Source organism: Passer montanus, unplaced genomic scaffold (assembly GCF_014805655.1).
Source record: "Passer montanus isolate IOZ18808 unplaced genomic scaffold, ASM1480565v1 scaffold11, whole genome shotgun sequence".
Classification (NCBI taxonomy): domain Eukaryota; kingdom Metazoa; phylum Chordata; class Aves; order Passeriformes; family Passeridae; genus Passer; species Passer montanus.
Genome location: NW_024357613.1, coordinates 18,646,694 through 18,670,520, shown reverse-complemented (window position 1 = coordinate 18,670,520; position 23,827 = coordinate 18,646,694). Strand labels below are relative to the sequence as shown.

The 23,827-nt window shown below is 37.2% G+C and overlaps 1 protein-coding gene across 8 annotated transcripts in view; it reads left to right on the top strand.

Moving 5' to 3' along the window:
• The window catches only part of ADGRB3 (adhesion G protein-coupled receptor B3), a 446,997-nt gene extending 424,900 nt beyond the window's left edge, over nucleotides 1–22,097 (top strand). For 4 of the 8 annotated variants that reach the window (XM_039727358.1, XM_039727398.1, XM_039727375.1 and 1 more), the window contains 5 exons: nucleotides 664–1,307; nucleotides 1,466–1,579; nucleotides 10,953–10,988; nucleotides 19,251–19,355; nucleotides 21,273–21,989. In XM_039727358.1, coding sequence (XP_039583292.1) covers nucleotides 664–1,307; nucleotides 1,466–1,579; nucleotides 10,953–10,988; nucleotides 19,251–19,355; nucleotides 21,273–21,461 — 1,088 coding nt within the window. In that variant the 3' untranslated portion in view covers nucleotides 21,462–21,989. Of the gene's footprint in view, nucleotides 1–663; nucleotides 1,308–1,465; nucleotides 1,580–10,952; nucleotides 10,989–19,250; nucleotides 19,356–21,272 lie in introns of all 8 variants that reach the window. The other 4 variants (XM_039727349.1, XM_039727386.1, XM_039727409.1 and 1 more) reach the window with 4 other exon arrangements.
• Nucleotides 22,098–23,827: the final 1,730 nt, after the last annotated feature.

The window sequence follows — 23,827 nt, the reverse complement described above, 5'->3', positions numbered from 1 at the left end:
CAGAAGTGGATTATGACTCTGCTATAAAACATGTTTATATTCTTTATAACCTTTCCAGATGCAGTAAAATATTCTTTCTGATACCAATGGAATTTCTTCCCAATGTGGTGATTCTTTTGTCACTTTTATTTAAAACATAATTTAACAGAGAAGAGTTTTTAAAAGTCAGTGAAAAGAAACATTTAGGAGTTTAGGAACACATGCTCGTAGTTATAATCTTATGGTAGGTCATTACAATCGATTGACAAAATGATTCTGCCTTACAATCTGTTTGACATTTTCCAGAAGGTTATATGGAGTTAATAACAGCAGTAGGGATGTCATAGTGTATTTTTTTGGAAAACCTTTAATGAGTTCCACATGGCAGGCTTGTGCTTAAGCTGTAAGTCACCTCAAATCTGTAGAAGTCAGTAGGAACAAATGAAGTGTTTTAATTCATATAAATGACTGGAGCTAGTCAGAGATCACTGTCAGTTATACACAGGAAATTAAGAGAACAAAAAACCCAAAACCTTAGAAAAGCTTGGAAATAATAAGTGGAAAGAAAATAATTTAGAAGATGCACTGGTAAAGGAAGCACTGCTAGATAAAGCCACAAGAAAAAGCAGTGTTATATGGTTGATATGGTTTCATGCTGTAAGAATCCTGTTCTCTGGCCCACAGTTCTGCATAAAGACATTGGACCTTGCAGAGCAGCCACTATAACAGGAACACTTTCTAGAATTTCACTAAATGATGAAGAGGAGGAAAAGGGACCAAACCCAGAAGGAATGAGCTATTCAACCTTGCCTGGAAACATCATCTCCAAAGTCATCATCCAGCAGCCAACAGGTCTCCACATGCCTATGAGTATGAGTGAACTGGCCAATCAGTGCTTGAAAAAAGACAACAGTGAGCTGCGGAGGACTGTGTATTTATGCACTGATGATAATTTGAGAGGTGCAGATATGGACATAGTCCATCCTCAAGAACGGATGATAGAGAGCGACTATATAGTCATGCCCCGGGGCTCAGTGAATACCCAGCCATCACTGAAAGATGAAAGCAAAATGAATATAGGCATGGATACCTTGCCTCATGAAAGGCTGTTGCACTACAAAGTTAATCCCGAGTTCAATATGAATCCCTCTGTAATGGACCAATTTAATATCAATTTAGACCAGCATCTTCCCACCCAGGAACATATGCAGAGTTTGCCATTTGAGCCCCGCACAGCAGTGAAGAATTTCATTGCCTCAGAGCTGGATGACAATGCAGGATTATCAAGAAGTGAAACTGGATCCACAATATCAATGAGCTCTTTAGAGGTCAGTGGTGCATAAACAAATTGCATGCTCTGTTGTTCTAATTTTATGATAAGACAATAAATTGTGTCTTGTGTCCACGGGGTGAAGCTAATGTTTTAATTCAGTATAAATTATTGTTTGGGATCATACACTGCTGTTCATATTTCTCTTATTATCAGAAGTGTTTATACCTAGAAAACAAGACTAAAGTTTCAGAGCCAGTCTGTATGAAACAATATAGTTCTGGAGATTTAACATTCCACACGACTGCCGAGGATTTCGTGACCTACCAGGTAAAGTCCACTGGAAAATTCTGTGTTGCTATGAGAAGAAAAACTATTCCTGCAAGATACAAGTGTTAATCATTGGCCCTACCTGCAAGCACATGCAGTTGAAAATATTTGCCATTTTATTGCTGACAATCATATCTGTCTCAGATATGATAGGTCTGATTCTGCTCTCATTGGTGTAAATCTTGGATTCTTCCATCCAATAGTTCACCAGTTCCTGATTTAGTTTTGTTTTGCATGTGCATGCAGGCATTGGTACAACTGATGTGTGCAATAGGTGCAGGTGGGCTTCGTGTGGAGTATCACAGATTCCAGTCAGATTGCAAAAGTGAACTGAAAAGCCTTTAAAAGGCTTTCAGTTATTACTACAATCTGTCTCTGGGATTTAAGCATTTTCAAAGTGAAAACTATTGAAATAAATGGTTAAGACCTAAGCATCAAATACTGCCATTCTTATTAAGCTTTTATCTGTGAAAGCCAGGAGTGAGCTGGAGTTAATTTCATACTTGGACCTCCTTAAGAAATGGGAATACATTTCACCAGCATGTCAAATGTTGTGAAACATGGCATTTTGTGGGACAGAGAAATACAAATGAGAAAAACATGGTACTCCCTCATTCTCTAAAAGAAGTTACACATGGAGAAAAATTCTACTTTATGTGCAAACTTGAAGCCATTAGCTGTTACTGTACAGTGTTTAGACCCGCCTATGTAGGGAAGAAGAGACTCAGCCTTATCTTTCAATTTTTAGATGCAACTGTAGCTGATACTTTATAAATGGTGAATACTTATGGATGCTTCTTTTAAAATGGAGTTGAAGTTTTATGAAGTTTTATGAAGAGTTTGGGCAGAAGATGAGAATTTAGATTTTTTTAAGAGATATCTTTACAGGCTTTAAAAGTAAAATATTTTTCGTGCTGTTTATATTGTGTGTGTACTACCATAAGTTTTTAGAAGACTTGATTTAACTTAAAAATTAATAGAAAATTAAGTGTGTGGATCTGCAAGGAATCAAAAATTATCCATATTTTGGTTGTTGTTAAAGTGAATATGTATAATCATGAACAAATTTTCAAAATTATTTCTAAAAGATAGTTCAAGTGCTTGCCCTTTCAGTGTTCAGATAGATAGGCTCTTTCAAAGCAAGTCTGCATTGTTAAAGAAATTACTGCCCTCAGTTCAGGTATATTAGTTAATAGATCTTAGGTGGTGCACAGAAGTTCTCAAATTTAATGCAACCCCAGAAGCAGAATAGCTAAGGTCACCTTACAGCAGTATCCTTTCCTGCCTATCTACAATGCCATCTTTCAGATCATTTTTGTCAGATATAGAGGCTTAAATCCAGTCTAGTTAATATTAGACATATGGATATGTGAGGAAGATTCATAATTCTTTGAGGAGATGGACATATATGCCACCAAACCTCCGCTATAAATAATCTGCTGGTGATCCCTCATTTCTTCCATTGGTAACAAAGTTCATGTAGGACACCTTAAAAAAAAAAAAAAAAAGAAAAAGGAGATGTTAGTTAAGTTGTAAAAATTGTGATAATAGTTACAAAAAGGAGATGTTAGTTAAGTTGTAAAAATTGTGTAAAAATTGTGATAATAGTTCATCGTACACAAAATTATAGTTCCTGACACCACTGGGATATAGGCTGAAAATCGATCAGTATAATGTACTGCTCCTTTGAAGTTATTTTTCTAACTGTATGTGTATCATATTTTAACTTTACCTCTAAGATGCGATGTAGACATGGAATCTCAGTCACCAGTCTGTATATCATTTTTATGTTCAGGAGGGACTAATAAGTATATAGTAGAAAATGCAGTAAAATATTACAAGATAGTAAATATGTAGTCTCTTCTAACTTGGGAAGCATACTAAGTTTAGCAGGCTGTATTTTGGTCCAGAAAGCAAGTTATGTTTGTAAACCGCATGAAATCCAGCATAATCCCATGTATTAGGGAAAAAGCACAGATATTAGGGCAGGTCAGAAATGAAGGAAACCGTTTTGGCTTTTGTGTCTACCTTTGTGATTCCTGACATTACTTCATGAGGATGTCCTGCACTGAACTGAAGATAAGGATGTGCTGCACTGAACTGAAGATAGGAACATGAAAGAAAATTGTATGTAGAAGAAAACCAGAGTCTCAAGCAGATCCTGATAAGCAGATCCAGCCAGAAAAACATGATTGTTTTTACTATTCAGTTGTGTAAGAAGCAAAATGTTATTGGCTGGAACTGACCACCTGGATTAACTTTTGTGGCTGCCTTAAACAAAGTGAAAATGGGAGGGCAAGGGATTTGTTTTTTGGAAGGTTGCAAGACTTTTCAAAAGACAGGGTTTTGTCAGACATTATGGAGCAGCAAAACCTGCAGCAGGACATTTAAGATCACACTGTCCACCTCTTTCCTGACAGAGCATGACTAGACCAGCTCTAAAGGAGGAAATCCTGAGCAGCAGAAAGCTTCCCCCTCCTATCAGCTTGTAGTCGGAACATATCTACAATATCAGCACAAAAAACATATACCCTGACTTCTAACTCTGAAGGGAGGATCCACCACCCCTACCATTAAATATCTAAATGTAGATATTCCCCTTCTGAAACGGATAAAGAGCTCTTCCCATCTGGTTCCCCTATAGAGTCAGTTGAGACAAATAGCCATTTTTAGGCTGTTTTCAGACATCTGCTCCAGGATGAAGTAAATTATGTGCATGTGTCTCTTTTCAGATTCCATAGAGAAAGCCAGAATGAGTAGATCAAACACAAGCATCAAAAATGTTGGTGTCCTAAATTTTGTCACACGCATCCTACTGTTTGTCACAAACTTTCTTCTAAAACTTTTATATCTATTTTTCTTTTCTGAAGGAAATGCTTAGATGTGGACAATTAAATGGTTTACTATGTCTGGAAGAATTTTAGTTTGCAAAAGATAGTTTGAAAATGCCATAATATTTACATACACGTATTGCCCAGATAAGTATAAATTTAAGAATGTGCAGATTCGCAATGTGCAAATTGGTGATTTTTATTTTATTTGGTATGCACCCAACAGTACTTATGTGATTATAGGCACAGGCAGGCATATTAGCACAACACAGAGTTTCTGAGGAGGACTAATCAAACATCTGGTTAATCTCCTGAACATTCCTTATATGCATGGATTAAAACTGGCTTTGCTACCTTGGCATCAAAGTGGTTTGTAGTATGCTCCTTCAGTTCAAAGTGTTTTGATTTTAATGAAGAGAACACTCAATACAGTCTTTTGGAATGGTTTTTGTTTTGAAAATGTACACTGAGTGTTGTGCTCATTAAAATGAAATTACTTTGAAGTGAAATATTGCATTCCCAGACACTTAGATGCAGAGGAAAGTTAGGAGGTTTAAATGTAGAGGAAGAAGCTGATCTGGGAAACATATCTCCAGGAAAATAATTAATGTCTTTTTATTGGGCAAAAAAATGTATGGAGAAGTAGATACCTGTGAAGACTTAGCTTTGTGGAAGAAGAACGAATAGTTCTTTGAAGGGAACTATCGTTGATGTAATGTGAGCAGAAATGGAAAAGAGCTGAAAGAAGACAAAGACTATAAAAATTATAAAATTAAGAGCATTCAAATACAGGCAATAGAAACTTTTTAAGCGGGGGAGGGTGGGGAAATGTCACGTGCTTTATAAGAACAGGAAGGAAGGACTTCACAAATTATTTGTCATGTAAAGAACTGGAATTCTCTTTCCAGACTCTTATCTTCTTTATTTTTCTCTGTCAGATTCTGCTGTGAGATCTTTATGTGTAGTAAGCTGATTGTGTGACCAAAATAATCCTTCTGTATTCATTTATGAGAGTTCTTAATACATTCAAAGACAGTCAATTCTGTAGGTCCTTGGCCAAATCACTGACAGGGGACTTGAAGAAAATACTGTTACAGATGAGAAAATAAAGGGATATGTTTAAGATAGTGAGCAAAGAAAAATTAAAGCTAGATAAAGAGCAGAAAAAGACATTTAAAAAAAGGTGGGAAACATGGCCAAAATGGAGAAAAAACAAAATGAAGGTATTAGGAAGAATGAGATAAAAACAGCAGGGAAGGAACAAGGTCTAAAATAATAATAATGAAATCCCCAAACTAGGAAAAGATGGGGGAAAATACAAAGTTAAAGTAGTCAATCTCATCAATAAAGCACCAGAGCATCAAGCAGAAAAAAAAAGCAAAATGTTGTGAAGTCATTTTGATTTATGACATGAGAAGTAAAAAAAAAGAGAGAACAAAAATAGAGAGATGAGCACCACAGGAACTTCTTCTTTATCATGTTTCCACATTGCATTTATTTTCAGGCATTCTGTATCTCAGATTTCTATCCCTCCCATTCCTCATTTCATTCTTCAATAAGCTGTGGAGATGGCTCTTGCCAATTTTGTAACTCTCAGTAAAATGAAGTCTAGCCCTATAGCAACCCTCTCTTTCTTTCACTTGAGTGAGTAGGTCCCAGAGTCCTCTGACTTCAGAAATTGATGCAGCTTATTTTCAGGGTATCTTACAGAAGTGAGGGTAGAATCAGACAGAGTTTATTGTAGTAACTGAAAATGTGAAAAACTGAAGTTTTAGTCAGTCTTGTAAAATGCAGCATATATTGCAGACTTTATATTATCATTGCCTATTTAACAAGTGCTACCTTTTCCCTCAAAGCATTCAGAAACACAAAGCAAGTGTTCTTAGTTGATGGAATAAATAAATATGCAGGCTGGCCTATAAAAATAGGGAGCAGCAGGCCACAATAATTTGTCAGAATACTTTTAAAGTGAGATCTTTGAAGTTATGTTTATGCTGTGTATTGGCGTACTAAATTTGCTAGCGTGTTTTAAAGACTTAAAATTCCCACGTTAAATTCTTTTTTTCATGAACATTTGCTGCCTTTATGTCTAGCTCATGTTATGAACTAGTAGCCAACAATCTTCTTTTCAAAAACTAGAGTGTTTTTCAGTTATATATGCACAAAAGGCATTTAAAATTAAAAACATCTCTCCATGTTCCACCTTTATATCTCTGAGGGCCAAATAAGATTTTTCTTTAAATTTGTTCTGGGAAAAAATCCTCCTCAGGCTAAGATCTTGTGTGTCAAATCTCATCTCAGAGCAAATTATAAACTGCTGATAATAAGACTTTATATTAATGGCAGCATGGTTATAGCCCTCTCTATAATATGGTATCTCTGGTTTCAATTATGCTTTGCACAATGAAATATATCTTTAGGAGTATCTGATGTAATTAATCAGATAGTGGTGTAATGCAGAGTAGAATAAGGAGAAAACCAGGCATTTGTCATTTTACAGACATGGAGAGGGATTTTATTAGTCTTTTAGTAGGAGCAGCTCTTTCCTGGTGCCAGCGGATTAGTGTGTACTGGTGTATGGAAATTATTCTTCAAAATTCTATTTTTGTCCCTCAGCAGAGTTTAAAGTTGTTCTGGAATTACACAGAGAAGCTATACATGATTAGCACAAAGTAAAATTGATTTAAAATAAATTACTACCACAAATCTCTTTTCACAGAGTTTTATTTTGGTTCTGGCATGAAGGGTAAGGGTTTTTTCCTACATAAAATGGGTTTTATCAATTAAGATTAAAGAGCCATAGAAATCAGAGATGGAAAAATTCTTGTCAGGTCATCTTTTCTATCAATGCAAGGACACTCTACAATATATTTCTCTAAAACATAGTCAAACTTCACTTTCAAGACTACAGTGAAGGGCTTTCTCAGCAATTATTGCATAGTTGCATAAACTTACATTTTTCCCAATACCAATTCTGATTTTTTGCAGGTTTTTCCCATACCAGTTTTGTTTATCAGTGTTTATATCCTTCTAAAGTTTCGGTACAAGCTTCTTTCAGTGACAAAGTTACACAAATCTGCATCACTCTTTTATCCCTTCCTCTGAAAAGAACTTTTTGCTGCTACTCTCTGAAATTTCTCCAGTTTATGGGCTTTATTTCGCTTCTTACAGTGTAGAGCAGCAATGCAGACCTGTCACTGACAAAGAGGTCTATCACACCCTTGCCTGCTTAAATTGATCCCAATTTTGTAGCATTGGTAATTGTACATGGGTTGAAGCCTACCCATACCCCTCATTTTTTTCAGAATTATACCAGCTAACTCCCAGCCACTGACTAATTGCATGGATCTTCAGGGTTTTTATACCTGGGGATGCTACACACTCCCTTTATTACTGACCCTTGTATTCTCCAGTATCTCGGGCTCTTCAGCTTGGAGAACAGATGAGTGAGGAGCAAATAGGAAACTATTATTCATATCTCCTATAATATCAAAAAGAGGAGCCTCAAATGAAATGTCAAATGGATAAACAGCATAATTTCCTTTGTTATGTTTTATGTGTTTAAATTGTGGAATTCACTACCCCAGCACATTTTAGATTTCAGAATAAGCTCCTCCCAAGGAGATTCTGAAATTACTGAAGACTTACAGAAGGTATTGTGGTAGAAATATGATTTTATACTTGCCCTTCTCTATATCATTCCTGAAACATCATAGCAGAACCTGGTCAAATACAAAATACTAAATGAGGCAAACCATAGATAATATCTTTTATAGGTTTTTTGTTATTTGTATTCTTTTAACATTAGTACTCAAGTGAATCTCCAACTGATCCTTGGGAAAAACCCACCAACTTCCAGTGTAATTTTTGTGTTGCTAAAATAATTATCAGTTTTGCAGGTGCATAATGGGAGCAGTTTTTTGAAAGGAAACATTTTGGTGTGACCAGCTCAGCAGCTCATTTAACACAAGGATATTTCCCCCCCTTACTCCATTCAGTTGACTTTTGTCAGTTTATTGTGTAGAATTAGCTAGATGGTTGATTTCTGAAAGCATTTAGGTATGTGTAGAAAACTCCATTTTTCCTCAGCCAAAGGAAACATAACAAACTTCATATAAGAAGAATATATGCCATCACAATTAATGTAATATTTTCATGGCTGTTATACATCATACAGAAACTAGAACCACTGGGTAAAATTTCAACTTCCAGTTGAGACTGAAGGAAACTCCTTCATCCTTGTAAGTTTCCCAATGACTTCATGCTTCTGAATACGTTCCCCCTCTCAAAAAATAATGCTACTGTCATTTCAGGACACTGACATAGCAGCCAGGAGGACCTGGTCTTTTACCTAGTGACAATACTGCAAATAACTTTCCATGGTTCAGGATCACATTCATAATCAGCATCCTTTGGTTTTCAAAACTTGCAGAACTTTGCTGCTCCTGTGGCAATTACACGCATTTTATGTTTTATGCTCAGGCAGCACTTGTGTTGTATTTCATTGTATGCAGTCATGCAAAAAAAAAAACGTGAAGCAGAAGCACAGAACAGATGTTCCTTACTATATAGGCTTAAAATAAATGTTTTTGTGATAGGTTCTTGTTGAGCCCTAGAAAAATCCTCACTGAGAACAACCTGAGGTATATGACCTGTTTGGTCATAACTGGTGTGAACTAACAGCAGAATTGCAATACTTGCCTCTCTGACAGTAGCACAACTGAATATTTTGCAGTCTGTTAGATATGTATTTTCACCATGTGAGTGATAGAGTTGTTTGGGTACAAAACCTAATAATCCAGCTATGCCAGGAATATTTTCACTGAAGTCAAGCACACAAAGCAATATACAAATGTTTCAATTTTATAAATCACAGAACCTAGATAATTGAACTTTTTTTTCCTAAATTTGCTATATTTTTACTTAGGATTCAATGGTATCAGGTTTGTTACTGAACTCTAACTTAAAAATAGCTTTTTCAAACATTTTTCAAAGTTACTTCACTGTAAATTTCACTGCATTATCTGTTGGACATGTTTCTTATTTTGTAGCCACTGAGCTTTTTCAGTGGTAGATGTGGTCTAATTGTACCTTAAAAGTAGATCATTCCTTATCACAAATGCATAGATTCTCTTTAAATCAGGCCTTGATGATTAAAGATAGCTTATCCAAAGCTTGTTTTGTTGGTTGTTTTAACTTAGACTGTTCTTTTATAGAGCCTCAGAACCCTTTAGGCATCAGAGTGTCGACAGTGTTGCAGTAATATTCCTTATATTATTGTGGATTGGAGCATTAAAATTTTACTACAAAACCAGACAACATGTCACAAAGTGGTATAATCAAGGGCTCAGATACCAAACATCTTCCTCTTTTTACAGCTGGAAGACTTGTAAAATCATTCCTTTCAATTTCAGCAAAACAAAGCAGCTTACTAAAACCTGCAGGTTTGTTAAACCAAATAAAATCAAAATCAGAAACATTCTTCCTCTTGACTTAGTGAGTTGGATTCCTCTTCACTGAAGAAATTAAATGCAGTGTGAAAAGATTCCTTCACCATGACTTAAAGCCATCATACCCTATCATAAACATTAGGGTTAAGCTTCAGCAGGAAGCCTTTTTGGGCTTTGCAGTACTTTTTCTTCTTTAACCCTCCTTCCTGAAGATGAATGTATATTTTTTTTCATTCTCAAATTTTTTGCATTCTTTTCAGCTCTCACAACCTAGCTTGTTCTTTCTACATCTCTTTAATCTATTGCAAGCCATTTAATTTCCAACTTTAAAAGAAAAAATATATATTTCTATCCCTTCTGTATAATATTTCTGCTTCTTTTTGACATAATTTTACTTTATAATTGATTTCTTTTTGGATCTAAAAACTTCTATGCTAAATTATTTGTAACATGTCTAAGCAATCATATTCTGTTGCATTTTATACAAGTGATTACTTCACTAGTAATTCATTCTTGCTTTATATCAGATGCTTTGAATCAGATTTGTCATAAGTTTAAAACAAAGTCATCGCTTTCTCCATTCAGATTGCCATTGCAAACAAACAAGCTGAAGCTATGGCTTCGGCTTGATTTTGCTGTCATTTATTCCATTAAAATCAATGGAGTTGTACCAATGTAAGCCTGATGTAGGAAATAATCAATTTCTGTAAACCTGTAAAAAATCTAAATCATAGATATATATAGGTACCTGTGTAAAAATGTATAAATATGATGATAATTTTCAAATACCACAGAAAGTATATAAATATTTTATACACCAACAGGTTCAATTGCATGCAAATAACATGCACATTATGCATCCCACTGAAATGAATTCTTGTTTACTTCAGAGAAAAAATAATGATACTGGTCTAATGAACTATGCAAAGACACAGATTACTCTTAAATTATCAAGATAAAAACCTCTTTCTTACAAAATACCAAATATATACCTAATAGGAAAAAAAGAATGTTATTTAGACTCATTAATATGATTTGAATAGTCCCCTTGTTAATAAAACCTCTTTTTTCTTTTTTTTTACTGCTTAATAGAGAAGAAAATCACGTTATTCGGACCTTGACTTTGAAGTAAGTTTTACTGAATTATTCCTGAATATTAAAAGTATTTTCCTAAAAGTAAATGTGAAGTGTTCATTTTAGCAGATTTTACCTTCTGGCATAGTAAATGCAATAGGGTTGTTCAATTGATACTGTACAGAACATGATGAACAATTCATTAAAACTACTTTGGTGCAACTTGTTTGCAAAATATTCTGAGATCAGACTGTCATATTGCAATATTAACCATCATGATTTCAGTTTTTAAATTCTTTGCCTTTTCATTTTCATCTGGGTTTTGTTTTTTTGATTTTTTTCCCCTTTCTTTTTGGCTGGCTAGCTACTTACTGGAAAAGCGTGACACTTTTATAGGACAGGCTAAATCACAGCAGAAGTTTGCTTTGCTCAAGATATTTTCAATAAATTCTTTTATCTTTCTTCAATACTACTTTACTGAAATATGACTTTCACATCTAAGTAGTGATTATGAATGTGCCAAATTTTGAATGATGTAGTGCTGCAGGTGTCAAAGCTTATGGATCACATGGTATATAAAAAATAAAGTTCATGTAAGGTTCTTTAGGTTGTACATGCATAATTTCTGACTTAGATCCTGTCAAGTGAGAAGGTTTAGTTGTGTTCATTAATGACCATTTTGTTCTCAGTCAATACGATTAAGTCTCTTAGAGATTTGTTTGAAGTTTTTTTCTCTGATTTCTACCAGAAGGAATACAGCAGTTAGTTTTCAAGGGGCTGTTCATAATTTGAAGTTTTCACATAGGTCTATTCATGCATAGAAGTATTTTGATATAATACATTTTGTGTGTCTCCAAAGAAACGGAACAATTATATTCGTGTAGAACCTACAGATTGTGGGCTAAAATTTGAAAGCCTATGATCAGCACATATCAACCATAACTCAAAAACTCCCGTTTGCAATTACCCTAAATAGGTTTTAGGTTAAATGCATAGAAAGGAAGAAGAAATACATGAAACAACAACAAAATTCTGATGAGCAAGCAACTCTAAAATTAAATTGAATCAGAAGTTTTATAACTGTAGTGATATAAAGAATTCTAAACTTTAGTAGTTTTGTCATTGAAATGTAGAGATATTACAATGAGAGCATTCTGTGTGGCAACAGATTCTTCCTGTCGCTCAGGAACATAATCCAACACCAAATAAACACCAACAATGCAGTACACATTCTGCTCTCAAGAAACAGGATTCCTCATTACATATTTTGTCTTGACTCACATGGTTTCACAGACTCACAGAATGAGTCATGTTGGAAGGGACCACAGAATGGGTCATGTGGTCCAACCTCACTGCTCTAGCAGGGTCATCCTAGAGCACACGGCACAAGATTGTGCCCAGATGATTCTTGGATAGCTCCAGTGAGGGACACTCTACACCCTCTCTGGGCAGTCTGTGCCAGTGCAGAGTCACCTGCACAACAAAGAAATTCTTTCTCATATTCAGGTGGAACTTCCTGTACATCAGTTTCTGCCCTTTACCTTTTGACCTGTTGCTTGGCACCACTGGGAAGAGCCTGGAAACCTCCTCAACACTACTTTTTAGATACTGATGGACAGTAATGAGGTCTACTCTCAGTTGTCTGTTTTCAAGGCTGATCAGGCCAAATTTCCTCAATCTTTCCTCAAAAGCTAGATGCTCCAATCCCTTAATCATCTTTGTTAATCATCCTCCCCTGGACCTGCTCCAGGAGCTCCATGTCCCTCTTCTACTGAGGAGCCCAGAACTGGACTCAGAACATCAAATGTGGCCTCCCAGGGCTGAGTAGAGAGGCAGGATCACATCCCTCAACCTGCGGGCAATGCTCTTCCTAATGCACCCCAGGACACCATTGGCCTTCTTGGCCACAAGGGCACTGCTGGCTCATGGAGAACTTATTATCCATGGCTCTTCTTCTATGTTGTCCATGGACACCCAGGTTCCTCTCTGCAGAGCTTTCGAGCAGGTCAGTGCCCAGCCTGTCCTGGCGCAGGGTATTATTCTTCTCCAGGTGCAGGATCCTGCACTTTCCTCTGTTGAGTTTCAGACAGTTCTCTGCCTACCTCTCTCTCCAACATGTCCTGGGCCTTCTGAAGGGCTGCACAGACCTTTGGGGTATCAGCCACTCCTCCCATCTGTGTGTTGTTTATTTACACCTTTTTCTTAACTTGCTTGCAATATTCATGTTCCATGGCCTAGTATTTTTAGAATTACTATTAAAATGAAGGAAAATACATTTTTGTGAAAAGGAAAGGATGGGGCCACTGGGAGTGACTATTGAGGAACTGAGAGCATCAGCAATACTGTGCTGGTTGCTACTGTGCTTTAGAAGTATTGATGCAGACTAACCCCATCTCATCCCCCAACTTTATTATTTTTCTGATTAAGTCTGTGGACTTTTCTGTATCCTTACACATAGCATGGCTGTCTAAGGTAAAATAAAATAAAAAAGCCAAAATTATTGAGATAATGTGTGGACAAAATGCTGCTCTTTGGATACCCCAAAGCAGCTTGACTGCAAAATGGAATACAGTGTGGAGGTAAGATCAAGCCAAAGAGATTGAACATACTACTTAAATGTTTAACACTTTCTCGCTTTGTCTGTGACCAGTGCCAGTTGGCACTCTCTGAGACAATGCCCTTCCATATTTCTGAGGGTTCCAAATAATAAAATTACATGGGTGTGGTTCTGAAGATAACAAATGTTAAGTATGCAGTGTGGACAAGGGTGGGACAAGTTTGCCTACCTCTGTCCTTTTCCTTTTAACACTCTCTCTGCAGTCTTTACACCCTCAACTTTTCACACGTCTGCATATACATTCAAGACAAATACTCCAGCTATGTCTATCTTAATAAATTACACATTTGAGGGAATATTCCTTGGTGCCAAAAATGACAGCTTTTAAATAGATTGGTTTTTAGAAAAACCTTCACTATTTTTATCTGGACCACCCTTGTCTCTCCAAGAAGTTCTTGAGTATCATTAAAGAACTCATTTCAATCTGGGTACCATAAACAATAGACAATTTGCTTTTAGACTAAGAGAATTTAACAGAGTTTAGCATTTATTCATGGAGACCATTCCATGATTCCATGTTAGATGTTGCCAGAGAATAGTCTTGGACATGTTTGACCTTTGACGTATTACTATATACTTACTTATGATTTCATACTTAAAAAAAAAAAAAAAAAAAAAGAAGAAAGATTTTACTTGTGGCTTCCAATGGAACATTCACCTTAATATAAATAATTTGAAAGGAAAACAATAAAAATAATAAAAATACATTAAAAAAGAATGAGAAAGGCCATTTTTCTCCAAGAACCACAGAAGAAGCACAAAGCCATCTGCTATGCAATGTAAATACAACTAGACTAAGACTATATAATATCACAAAATACCCTCTGTCTCTGTTGTACATGCAGAAATACAAATGTAGTTTTAAGGGCCTTTGCAATGGGTTATAAATAATGAAAGTCCTATGTCTGTGTGGGTTCTGTTATAGAAAATGTGTTTCGGTCAAAAGAAAGGGAGAGAGAAAAGGATGGCATCAAAACTGGCATGCACTTACCATAGATCTCAAGGTGGTTAGAGAGGGGGCCATCAAAACTGGGCACCTGCATCTTGTTTTCCCTTTTTAAATAGCTTGCCGCTATATTCTTAAATTATCTTTTCATGTAGGGAGAAAAAAAGTCTAACAAACGGGGTTTAGTCTGTCAGCAGGAAATATTTCTGCTACATAATATACTGTCCACAGTTAGATTTTGTAAAACAGTGACTAATCTAGTTGAACTTTGAAGTTTGCTAAATGAACAGTCAACATAAAGCAATTTTACAGCTCTTTTCTTGCTATTAATAAAGATAAGTTTGGACTTATTCATGCAGTCTGGTGTCCAAAACATGAGCAAAATTATTGGTCTGGACATTTTGGATCCTTGCTGTCACAAGCTGTGCTAACCCCAGCTAAGTGCCCTCCAACTCCTGTCATTTTTTCTCTACAGCTGGACAGGTAGCTTTTTCATTAAGTCTCAGCACTAACAGTTAGCTGTCATATCAAATAAAATTCATTCTAATTATGTTGAACAGAAATACAGATGCTGTAGAAATTCCCAGGAGGACTTTATAATAGGTGAATGCTGGCAGTTACAAAAACATACAGGAGAGCTAAACAGTACTATTGGCATGCATTTTAAGATTCAAGATCACAATTACCTTTACATTCTATGAGAAACTCTGACTTTTGGATTTTGCCAGTCACCCCACTCTCATTTCCATCAGCCATTCATTGAATCTGCTCTGTTAACAATATTTATGCCAAATAATTCAGAAAATGCCTTATTACCCTGATCGCCAGGATCTCAGTCATCTCTAGCTCTGAGGGAGAGCAAGGATACACAGAACAAGTGTGAATACTAGACTGTCTTCTTTCCTTTCCACAGATCAGTAGACTTGCACCAACAATAATACTAAATTGATCACTGGTTGCTGGAGCTGCATTCTTTCAGAATTTCATCTGCCATAGCTATTTATTGCAATACTACTATAACTCACAAAAGTTTAAAATCATTCTCTTACTAACCTGAAGACATATCTTTAAGGCTAAGGTAAAAAAAATATGCCTGCAGGTAAAAATTATTTCCTGTTCCCAAGTTTGGCAACTGATCATAACTATAACATCTTGAAACAGCAGCATGTTTCCATTAGAGGGCTGGGAAGGCATTCCCCCATCTGTTCTTTCAACTTAGCTGCTATGTACAAGATTTGAGAGGGAACATTTTTAACTGCAACAATGTAGAAAATCTCCAAGGCAAATTAAATTACCAGCTAGTGGTGATGATGATAATGATGATATTGTTATTTGTGAGACTGACCACAGATCATAGAATCACTGAGTAGCTTAGGTTGAAAGGGGCCTTAAAAGTCATCTAGAGCCAAGCCCAAGCCACTGACAGAAACACCTTCCCCTAGACCAGGCTGAGCCTCATCCAACCCGGCCTTTACCACTTCCAGTAATAGGGCATCTACAAATTCCCTGGCTACCGGTTCCAGTGTCTCATCACCTTCATCATAAAAGTCTTTTTCTATATCTAATCTAAACCTACCCTCTTTCAGCTTAAAGCCATCACCACTTGTCCTGTCACTGTATGTTCTTGTAAAAAGTCCCTCTCCAGTGCTCTTGCAGGCCCCTCTTAGGTCCTGCAAGGTTCCTGTATGATCTCCCCGAGGCCTTCTCATCTCTGTTAGAGATAAACAGCCCCAATTCTCTCAGTCTGAATTCACAGGAGAGGTCCTCCAGCCCTCTGATCATCCTTGTCACCCTCCACTGCACTCACTCCAACATGGACCTTATGCTGGGAACCCCAAAGCTGCATACAGTACTGCAGGTGGGGTGTCATTAAATATTCATGAGTATATTTGTCTTCAGTTAGAGTTCAGCTAAAGCCCTATCATAAATAAAAAAGGGAGCTGGTAACAGAGTTATGTTCTAAGTTCTCCCCATCTTGCTGACAGCCATCCACATTCTGAATCCTTTTCTGTGAGTAGGTGATCTTCAGAGTAAGGCATAGACTCTTCAAAACACACACTCTATCTGACTTAAGAGTGGGGGTAGAAATGTGGAAGGGGTGTCAATTCAGCTTGACTCCCTTTAGGGCACAAGACTTATGGAACCTTCAGGAGACACCACAAGAAGATGTGTATCTGCAGCCTGGTGGCTGACTCTGGTGCTTCTGGCAGGGATGCAGCATCAATGGGCAACTGCACAGCTGCACCTAAAGAAAAAAGGGCAGCACAAGTTCATTTTCCATCCTTTTCAGATCCTGATGCTACTATAGTCATCCTAGCATTAGTGGTCAAGATCTTGTATTGTTAAAACTTAGTATTTCTAAGATTAATGAAGGGGTGTTGTCCACATTGCCCATTTAATAGAGAAAACAGAATAACATCCTACAAATACTTTGCAGGCTGTTTTCTCATAAAAGAGAAAGTTACTCAACCAAGCATATTTTCTCTAAGAAGATAAGATGGTGCTTTCTAACAAAAAAAAAATTTAAAAGTCTAGAAATTGAGAGTTAAAGTTGGAAATTTAAGTTGCTGTACCTTCAGTTCAGATTGTTCTTTGTAAGCAATAGGGAGGGAGTGGGCGTCAGTGGGTAGGAATTATGGAATGGAAGCCAGGAAAACACCAAGTAACCAAAAGATCCATGGGTACATGTTCATACCAGTCATGCTGCTATTAAGAATAAAATGTAAAGATTTTTTTTCTGGCAGACTTCCCGGTGCAAGTATTTTATTTCTCCTCCCACCTGCTTCTCCTCAGGAATAATGTAATGAACTGAGTAAGACATTTGCATTATTCATGTTTGCTATTTAATGACATCTTGGGTCCATGATTAAGGAAAAGATATAAGAAATTAGCATTCTCTATATTCCCAGCTTTCTACTAAAAAGTTTCCAAATGGAGATACTTGTTTCACAGCCTTGTATTATTTCCTGCTTTTTAGAGCTAGTGTTTTAACCCACCAAAATGGTTTTATTCCCAAGACCATGTCTCCTTCTTTAAACCAATAATAATATTTGAGGTAAAACCTTTTTTTAAAAAATTTTATGTATATGAAAATTGCTGTATAATCCTGTCTACCATGGCAGCAATATCTGAAAAGAATCCCTAGGAAGTCACTTCAGTAGATAGCTATGTCTAGTTAAATTACCTTTTGCAAGGAGTTTATTACCGAGTACTGCAAAAGGTTTTCCCTTATTCACCCCACAACTCAAGCTAATAGGTCTTTAATTGCTGATGTCTCGTGTCTCTTTGTGAGACATATTGCCAAACTCCTTTCCTCAGAAGTTAACAACTTCTCAAGCTATTGTGTGGCTGTATTAGTAAAGGTTAGTAAAAGTATTAGAGCATAGCAGTAGAAATTCCTGGCCAAAAGAGCAGCCACGTTTCAAGAAATCTCTAAAGACATGATGCAAATGAAAGATAAAGTTGGCATTGATAAAGGAATACTGAGTCAGCTGTTGCCACTCCATTTTAAAAGGTACTAACCTAGGTTTGGCAGGGGTGTTACTTGATGTAAAGGGTCACAGCCAGGCACCACATCGATAAGTTTTCAGGGTTTCACTCACAACTCCAGGGAAAATCAGGCTGGACACAAAATCAGGACTTGCACAAAGGCCTGTGTCCTACACCTCGTCTGTCAGCATTCCTGGCTGCTGCCCTGGCTGTAATTCACCTTCAAGCAGTTACAAAGCTTAAGAAAAGCAAAGTCAAGCCCATCCCACTGCTGGACTGAGGTGCAGCATCCTCAGACCCTCCCATCCCCAGACCATCCAGACCACAGAACTGTGAGAATGGTCAAATAGTAAGCAGCCTTCAGCTTGGCTCCAGAGGCTGCTCTGAATCCATAACTGAGCATGAAATCCTTTGAAAATAGCTCTGATGAGCACAGTTTACAATCTAGGCTTGAAAATAGGCTTCACTTTCCAAGCAGCTGCCCAGCTGCACATGGCTGAGGCCTGTGCACTGAGGTGTGCATTGTGGGGGCTCTTTGGGGTCACCCCTCTCCCACAGGAATGCCATATAACGAGTTTTTGTGGGAGAGTGCCCTCGCCATGGGCAAGAGGGAGGACAGTCTCCAATTTCTTTGTCCATGAAATAAGAAAGCAAGTAAAATTGAAAAAATGTGCCTACTTTTCTTCATATGAATGCAATTTCAACTGCATTTTATGATGATTTGAATGACAAGATTGAAAGACATTCAAGAATGTCTAATTAAAAAGACATAACATTTGGGTGTTTTCCATTTTGATCCAAGATTTCTGAGTTCAGCATTCTCATAAAAATTATTCCAACAGGGACCATTAAAAAGTGCTGTTGCTTTCCTATAGAAATTAAAATTTAAGCACCCATGCTGAAAACAGAAGTTCTAGAAAATATTCTTGATATGCAAGAGAAATACTCTTCTGAGAAATTGCCATTACTTTCAACATACTTCCAAGCTAACATTAATGGCCCCTAATTTCAGCAACTCAGTAAATGTAGGGTTAAAACAATCTCTTGTACACAGGAGGAGCATTAAGCACACCAGAGAGAATGTCTAGGGCAATTGACTTCATTGACTTCCACTGATCAAATCCGTAGGGAAAAGCTGGCCCTGCAAATTCAATTTACTTTATTATATAGAAAAAAGTAATGCTTCTCTAAAAAAAAAAATAAAAACCAAAACAAAACAACCAGATTCAATTATATATATAAGCAAGTATATTCCATTTTGCAGAAGGTCATGCATACAAGAAAGAGGCATATGGAATTGTTTCAAGAGTTAAATCAGAAATTTCAGACTCTGGACAGATTTCGGGATGTACCAAAATCAGGCAGTATGGTAAGTGTCCTTCTATTATATTTAAAATATGGTGGATCCTAAACAACAGTGAAACAAGAACCTTTTGATTCCAGTACATTTCCCAAGAAGACCTCACATTTAGGAACCTCAGAAATGAGAACCAAAGCTATTTTCAGTAATCCAACCTATGACAAGACTCATTACATTCTACAATTAGACCATAACTAATTTACTAACATCACTATAGATGACAAGTAATTGAACTGTAGGGAATGCATTTCAAATCTGTATGTGCCTGCTGTGTCTAAGGGCCTTTATAGAGAGAAAGCGGCTCACTGATATCATTTGACCAATAAGGCTTTTCCTCTAGCTAGGCAAGGACATAATAAATTAGATGCTACAAACAAGTCCAGATGGGTTTACCTGTATGTGCAATTGTCCAGAAAGCACACAAGATGTCTGTAATGCCATGTCTTTTCCAAAATAGATTTATAAATATTTACCATGGGAAAAGCAAAAATTAAATCATCCTAAGTTGAGGCTGCTATCATCATAATTCAAATTTATACACACACACTCATATACACATGCATAGCACTCTGACTATATCTGGTAATGAGAGTAAGGAAATAGTTGATTCTACCTAATTAAAACAGCTCATTTCATCTGACATATTTTTATCAGTAATATTTTGATTAGTAATAATTTTTATATAATTTTATAATGTGAAACTTGTATATTAAATGGAACGGAGCTAGAATCATTGTATTCTATAACTTTTTCAGAAGAGCTGCTTTCAGACATGAAGAAGAGGTATTAAGCAGATGTGAGGCCAATGGATTTACATCTTTTACATCATCTTAATCCAGCAGAAATTTAGCCCTGATTCTTTGATGAACCTTTATCTGTGATATGTGTTATTTTGTATCAAGTTCTCACTCACTCCCCCTTTTGAGATCAGCTGACATGTAACATTTTCATTTGTCTCCCTACTTGAGATTTGTTATTCACATGAAGCTTGAATTAATTCAAAATCTCAAAGGGAATCTCAGTGGAAGAGTTGTGTTTACTCTGCTTCACATTGATGCTGTGCTTTTGAAAGGTCTGCTAATAAAAGCTGCCTAGAGGAATGGTCTGTTTGTGAGACAGTCAGAGAGTGATCCAGGTACCTAAATATAGGCATCTCAGGGTATTTTAGACAGAGGTCTTGGTTTACAGCACAGTACAGGCAGCGATGATACAGGGCTTAAAGGAGATCTGCACCTCTTGTGAAAGACAGTTGGAGATTAAACAGAAAGTCCAAAGGCATCTTAGATGGTGCAAAAATATTGGATTTTAGCAGCTAAATCCCAGACATCATGTTACAGCAGAAATCACTAATTAAATTGGTCCATAAAGTCTTTTATCTTATAAAACATAGCCTTAAAAAATAAAAAATCATTCTGTAGAAAATAACCACCTTTCAGTCTGTTAATTCTAATATATGTGAGCTCATCCACCTGCAAGGCAAGGTGGCTCTCACAGCATTTTCAAGGTTTCTGTCATTCTGCCACACACCTGCCACAATTTAAAATCCAGCTGGCAGTCTCTGTTTCAAACCACTCCATATTTCAAGCAACAATCTCTTCTCTGTTACCTTCCTTTCTCTTCTCCCACTTTTCTCCCACTCTTAGAAAGATGTCTATTGGTACTGGATCTCTCAGCCCATTCCTCACACATTGGTTCTTGTGAAAGAAAGGGCTTAGCTGGCAGCTCAGGTGAGGAGCCTGCCAAAGTGTTGATTGTTCACAGAGAAAGAGTCGCAGCGGTGCCGAGCGCCCGCCAGCCTGGCTCCCTGCAAAGCCACTTCCCCTCTCCAGCTTCTGTGTCTCATGAGAGCACGTCAGCAATCAGCCTTATAAATGGAAACTGCATTATTTCATCCTTGATTTTAATTCTTCTTTCTTTGGTCTTCAGGAGAACTCAGGACCGAGCAAGGCTCCATGGGACAGTTTCAAAACCACAGGTGACTACCAACACTATACAACGATAAATGTATTAGACACAGAGGCAAAAGATGCTTTAGAACTCAGACCAGCAGAATGGGAGAAGTGTCTGAACTTGCCTTTAGATGTGCAAGAAGGTGACTTTCAAACAGAAGTTTAACAAAAACGAACTGAACAAAACAGAAACAAAGTAAAAATAATTCATTGCACTGACAATAAAAAGACTTTGGGAATCCTGACTATCCTGACACTCCTGTCTGAACATTGCAACTCCTTTATGTCAGGCTCTTCCTGTGCCAAATGTCAGTGGTTTTTTTCGTACAGTTTATTCCCACTAGTGCGGCTAGTGGAGAACCAGGTGTACAATTCTTACCATCGTGTGTTGTAAGTACCCGTGGAATGGATTTGTAAGGTAATCTTTATAGATAAACCTCAAGCAACGATTCATGTTGTAACAGCTTCATTTGGTTTAGTTTTCAAAAAACTTCACCATGAAGCACAATGTATATATTTATGCAGTTTTTAAAGTTTATAACAGTCTGTTTGGCCATTACTACACTTTTTACTTTATAATATAAAAGCAAAGTTTTTGTCATTAAATGAATGTCTGTTGAGCTACATTCTTCATTGCTTTAAATGCAATAAAGTAATAATCTCACTTTTATATGAATAATATATTTCACATCTTTATTATTGCAGTTTTCTCTGGAAAGCTCAGAATAGCTTTCTCTGCTGCAGCTGTGTATAAAATATTTAAAATGTTGTATGGTGTAAATAAACCTTTGTCTACATATAAGTTTTCTAGTGCATTTTGTTCCATATTGTTTCTCTTAAATTTGAATATTTATACAACTTTCTACAAAACACAAATATTTAATATGCATTTGCAATTTTAATAGCATGTTGTATGTAGCTTCTGCAAAAAGTTTCTAAATCATATTAGCAGGCTTCTAGCAATTCTGCATTTTCTTAGGGGATTTTTCCCAACAATGTACAATATAAATTGGACTTGTCAGAATACTATTACAATTCTTCTGTTCTACAAGAATTTTTGTCTGGTTGTAGAAAGAGAAATAATGGTAAATAAGTTAAGTTTCAATGCTCAGCACCCAAAGGAAATGCTGACTTCAAATCATTATATCTTGTGCTTGGTGTTCTTGCTGTATAACAAAAAATTATCTCAAGATAAAAAAGTTCCAAAGTATTTTAGATTAAAAAAAAAAAACAACAATGAACCAAACCCATAAAAACGGAGTCAGTTTCATCATAAATCACAAGCAGAATATGATTATTCTTTGTATTGAAAAGAATAATCCTTTTCCATGCATATAATCAAAACCAGATCTTCAAAAATCTCATCTACAGCATAGCTGTGGGGGACATAGATGGAAGGATATCTCAAATCTTCAGATGTCATAATTCTAGAAAAAAAGTTTCAAAAACTATTTTGGTTCCTGCTGTACAAAAGTGAATATGCTGCAGCCTACTAGCTGGAGAGATCTTAGAGAGGAAGAAAACATGACCATCAATCTGCTTAGGAAGAGAAAAGATAAGAATAGAGACGTGTCAGTGAGAGCTTAACCCAGAGAACTGGAAGAGGAAGATCAGCATCCATCTGTTAAGAGAAAAGTACTTGGGATCAACCTTAGGACCAATCCTCAGAAACTCTTTCAGTTTGACAATCTTTTCTCCAGGCCATAAGGTATTTAAGTCACAAAAGGGAGCCTGACTTTGCCTGCTTTGAGTGAGCATCTCATGCTGAGTGAAGACTTCTCTAATCTAATGCCTCAGGGTCTAAATCTTTAAACAAGTAAGAAATAACTAGCCAGCAGCCTGGTACCAGGTCCAGTAACTGGTCTGAAGGCACCTGGATGATGTAGTACTGTCACCCTGACTAAGTTTGCAGACAACACCAAGTTGGGCGGGAGTGTTGATCTGCTGGAGGGCAGGAAGGCTCTGCAGACAGGCTGGATCCATGGGCAGAGGCCAACGCTGTGAGGTTCAGCAAGACCAAGTGCCAAGTCCTGCACTTGGGTCACAACAATGCCCTGCAATGCTACAGGCTGGGGGCAGAGTGGCTGGAAAACTGCCCAGCAGAAAGGGACTTGAGGGTGCTGGTGGCAGCAGCTGAACATGAGCCAGGGTGTGCACAGGTGCCCAGGAAGGCCAATGGCATCCTGGCCTTTGTCAGCAACAGGGGCCAGCAGGACCAGGGCTGTGATTCTTCCCAGCACTGGTGAGGCTACACCTTGAATGCAGTGTCTAGTTCTGTGCCCCTCAATTTAGGAAGGACGTTGAGATGCTGGATCATGTCCAGAGAGGGGCAACAAGGCTGGTGAAGAGCATAGAGAGTAAGTCCTGTGAGGAGCATCTGAGGGAGCTGGGGTTGTTTAGCCTGGAGAAAATGAAGCTTGAGGGAGATCTCATCCCTCTCTACAACTCCCTGAAAGGAAGCTGTAGCCAGGTGGGGGTCAGTGTCTTCTCCCAGGCAACCAGTGACAGGATGAGGAAGTAGATTCCCTTTCA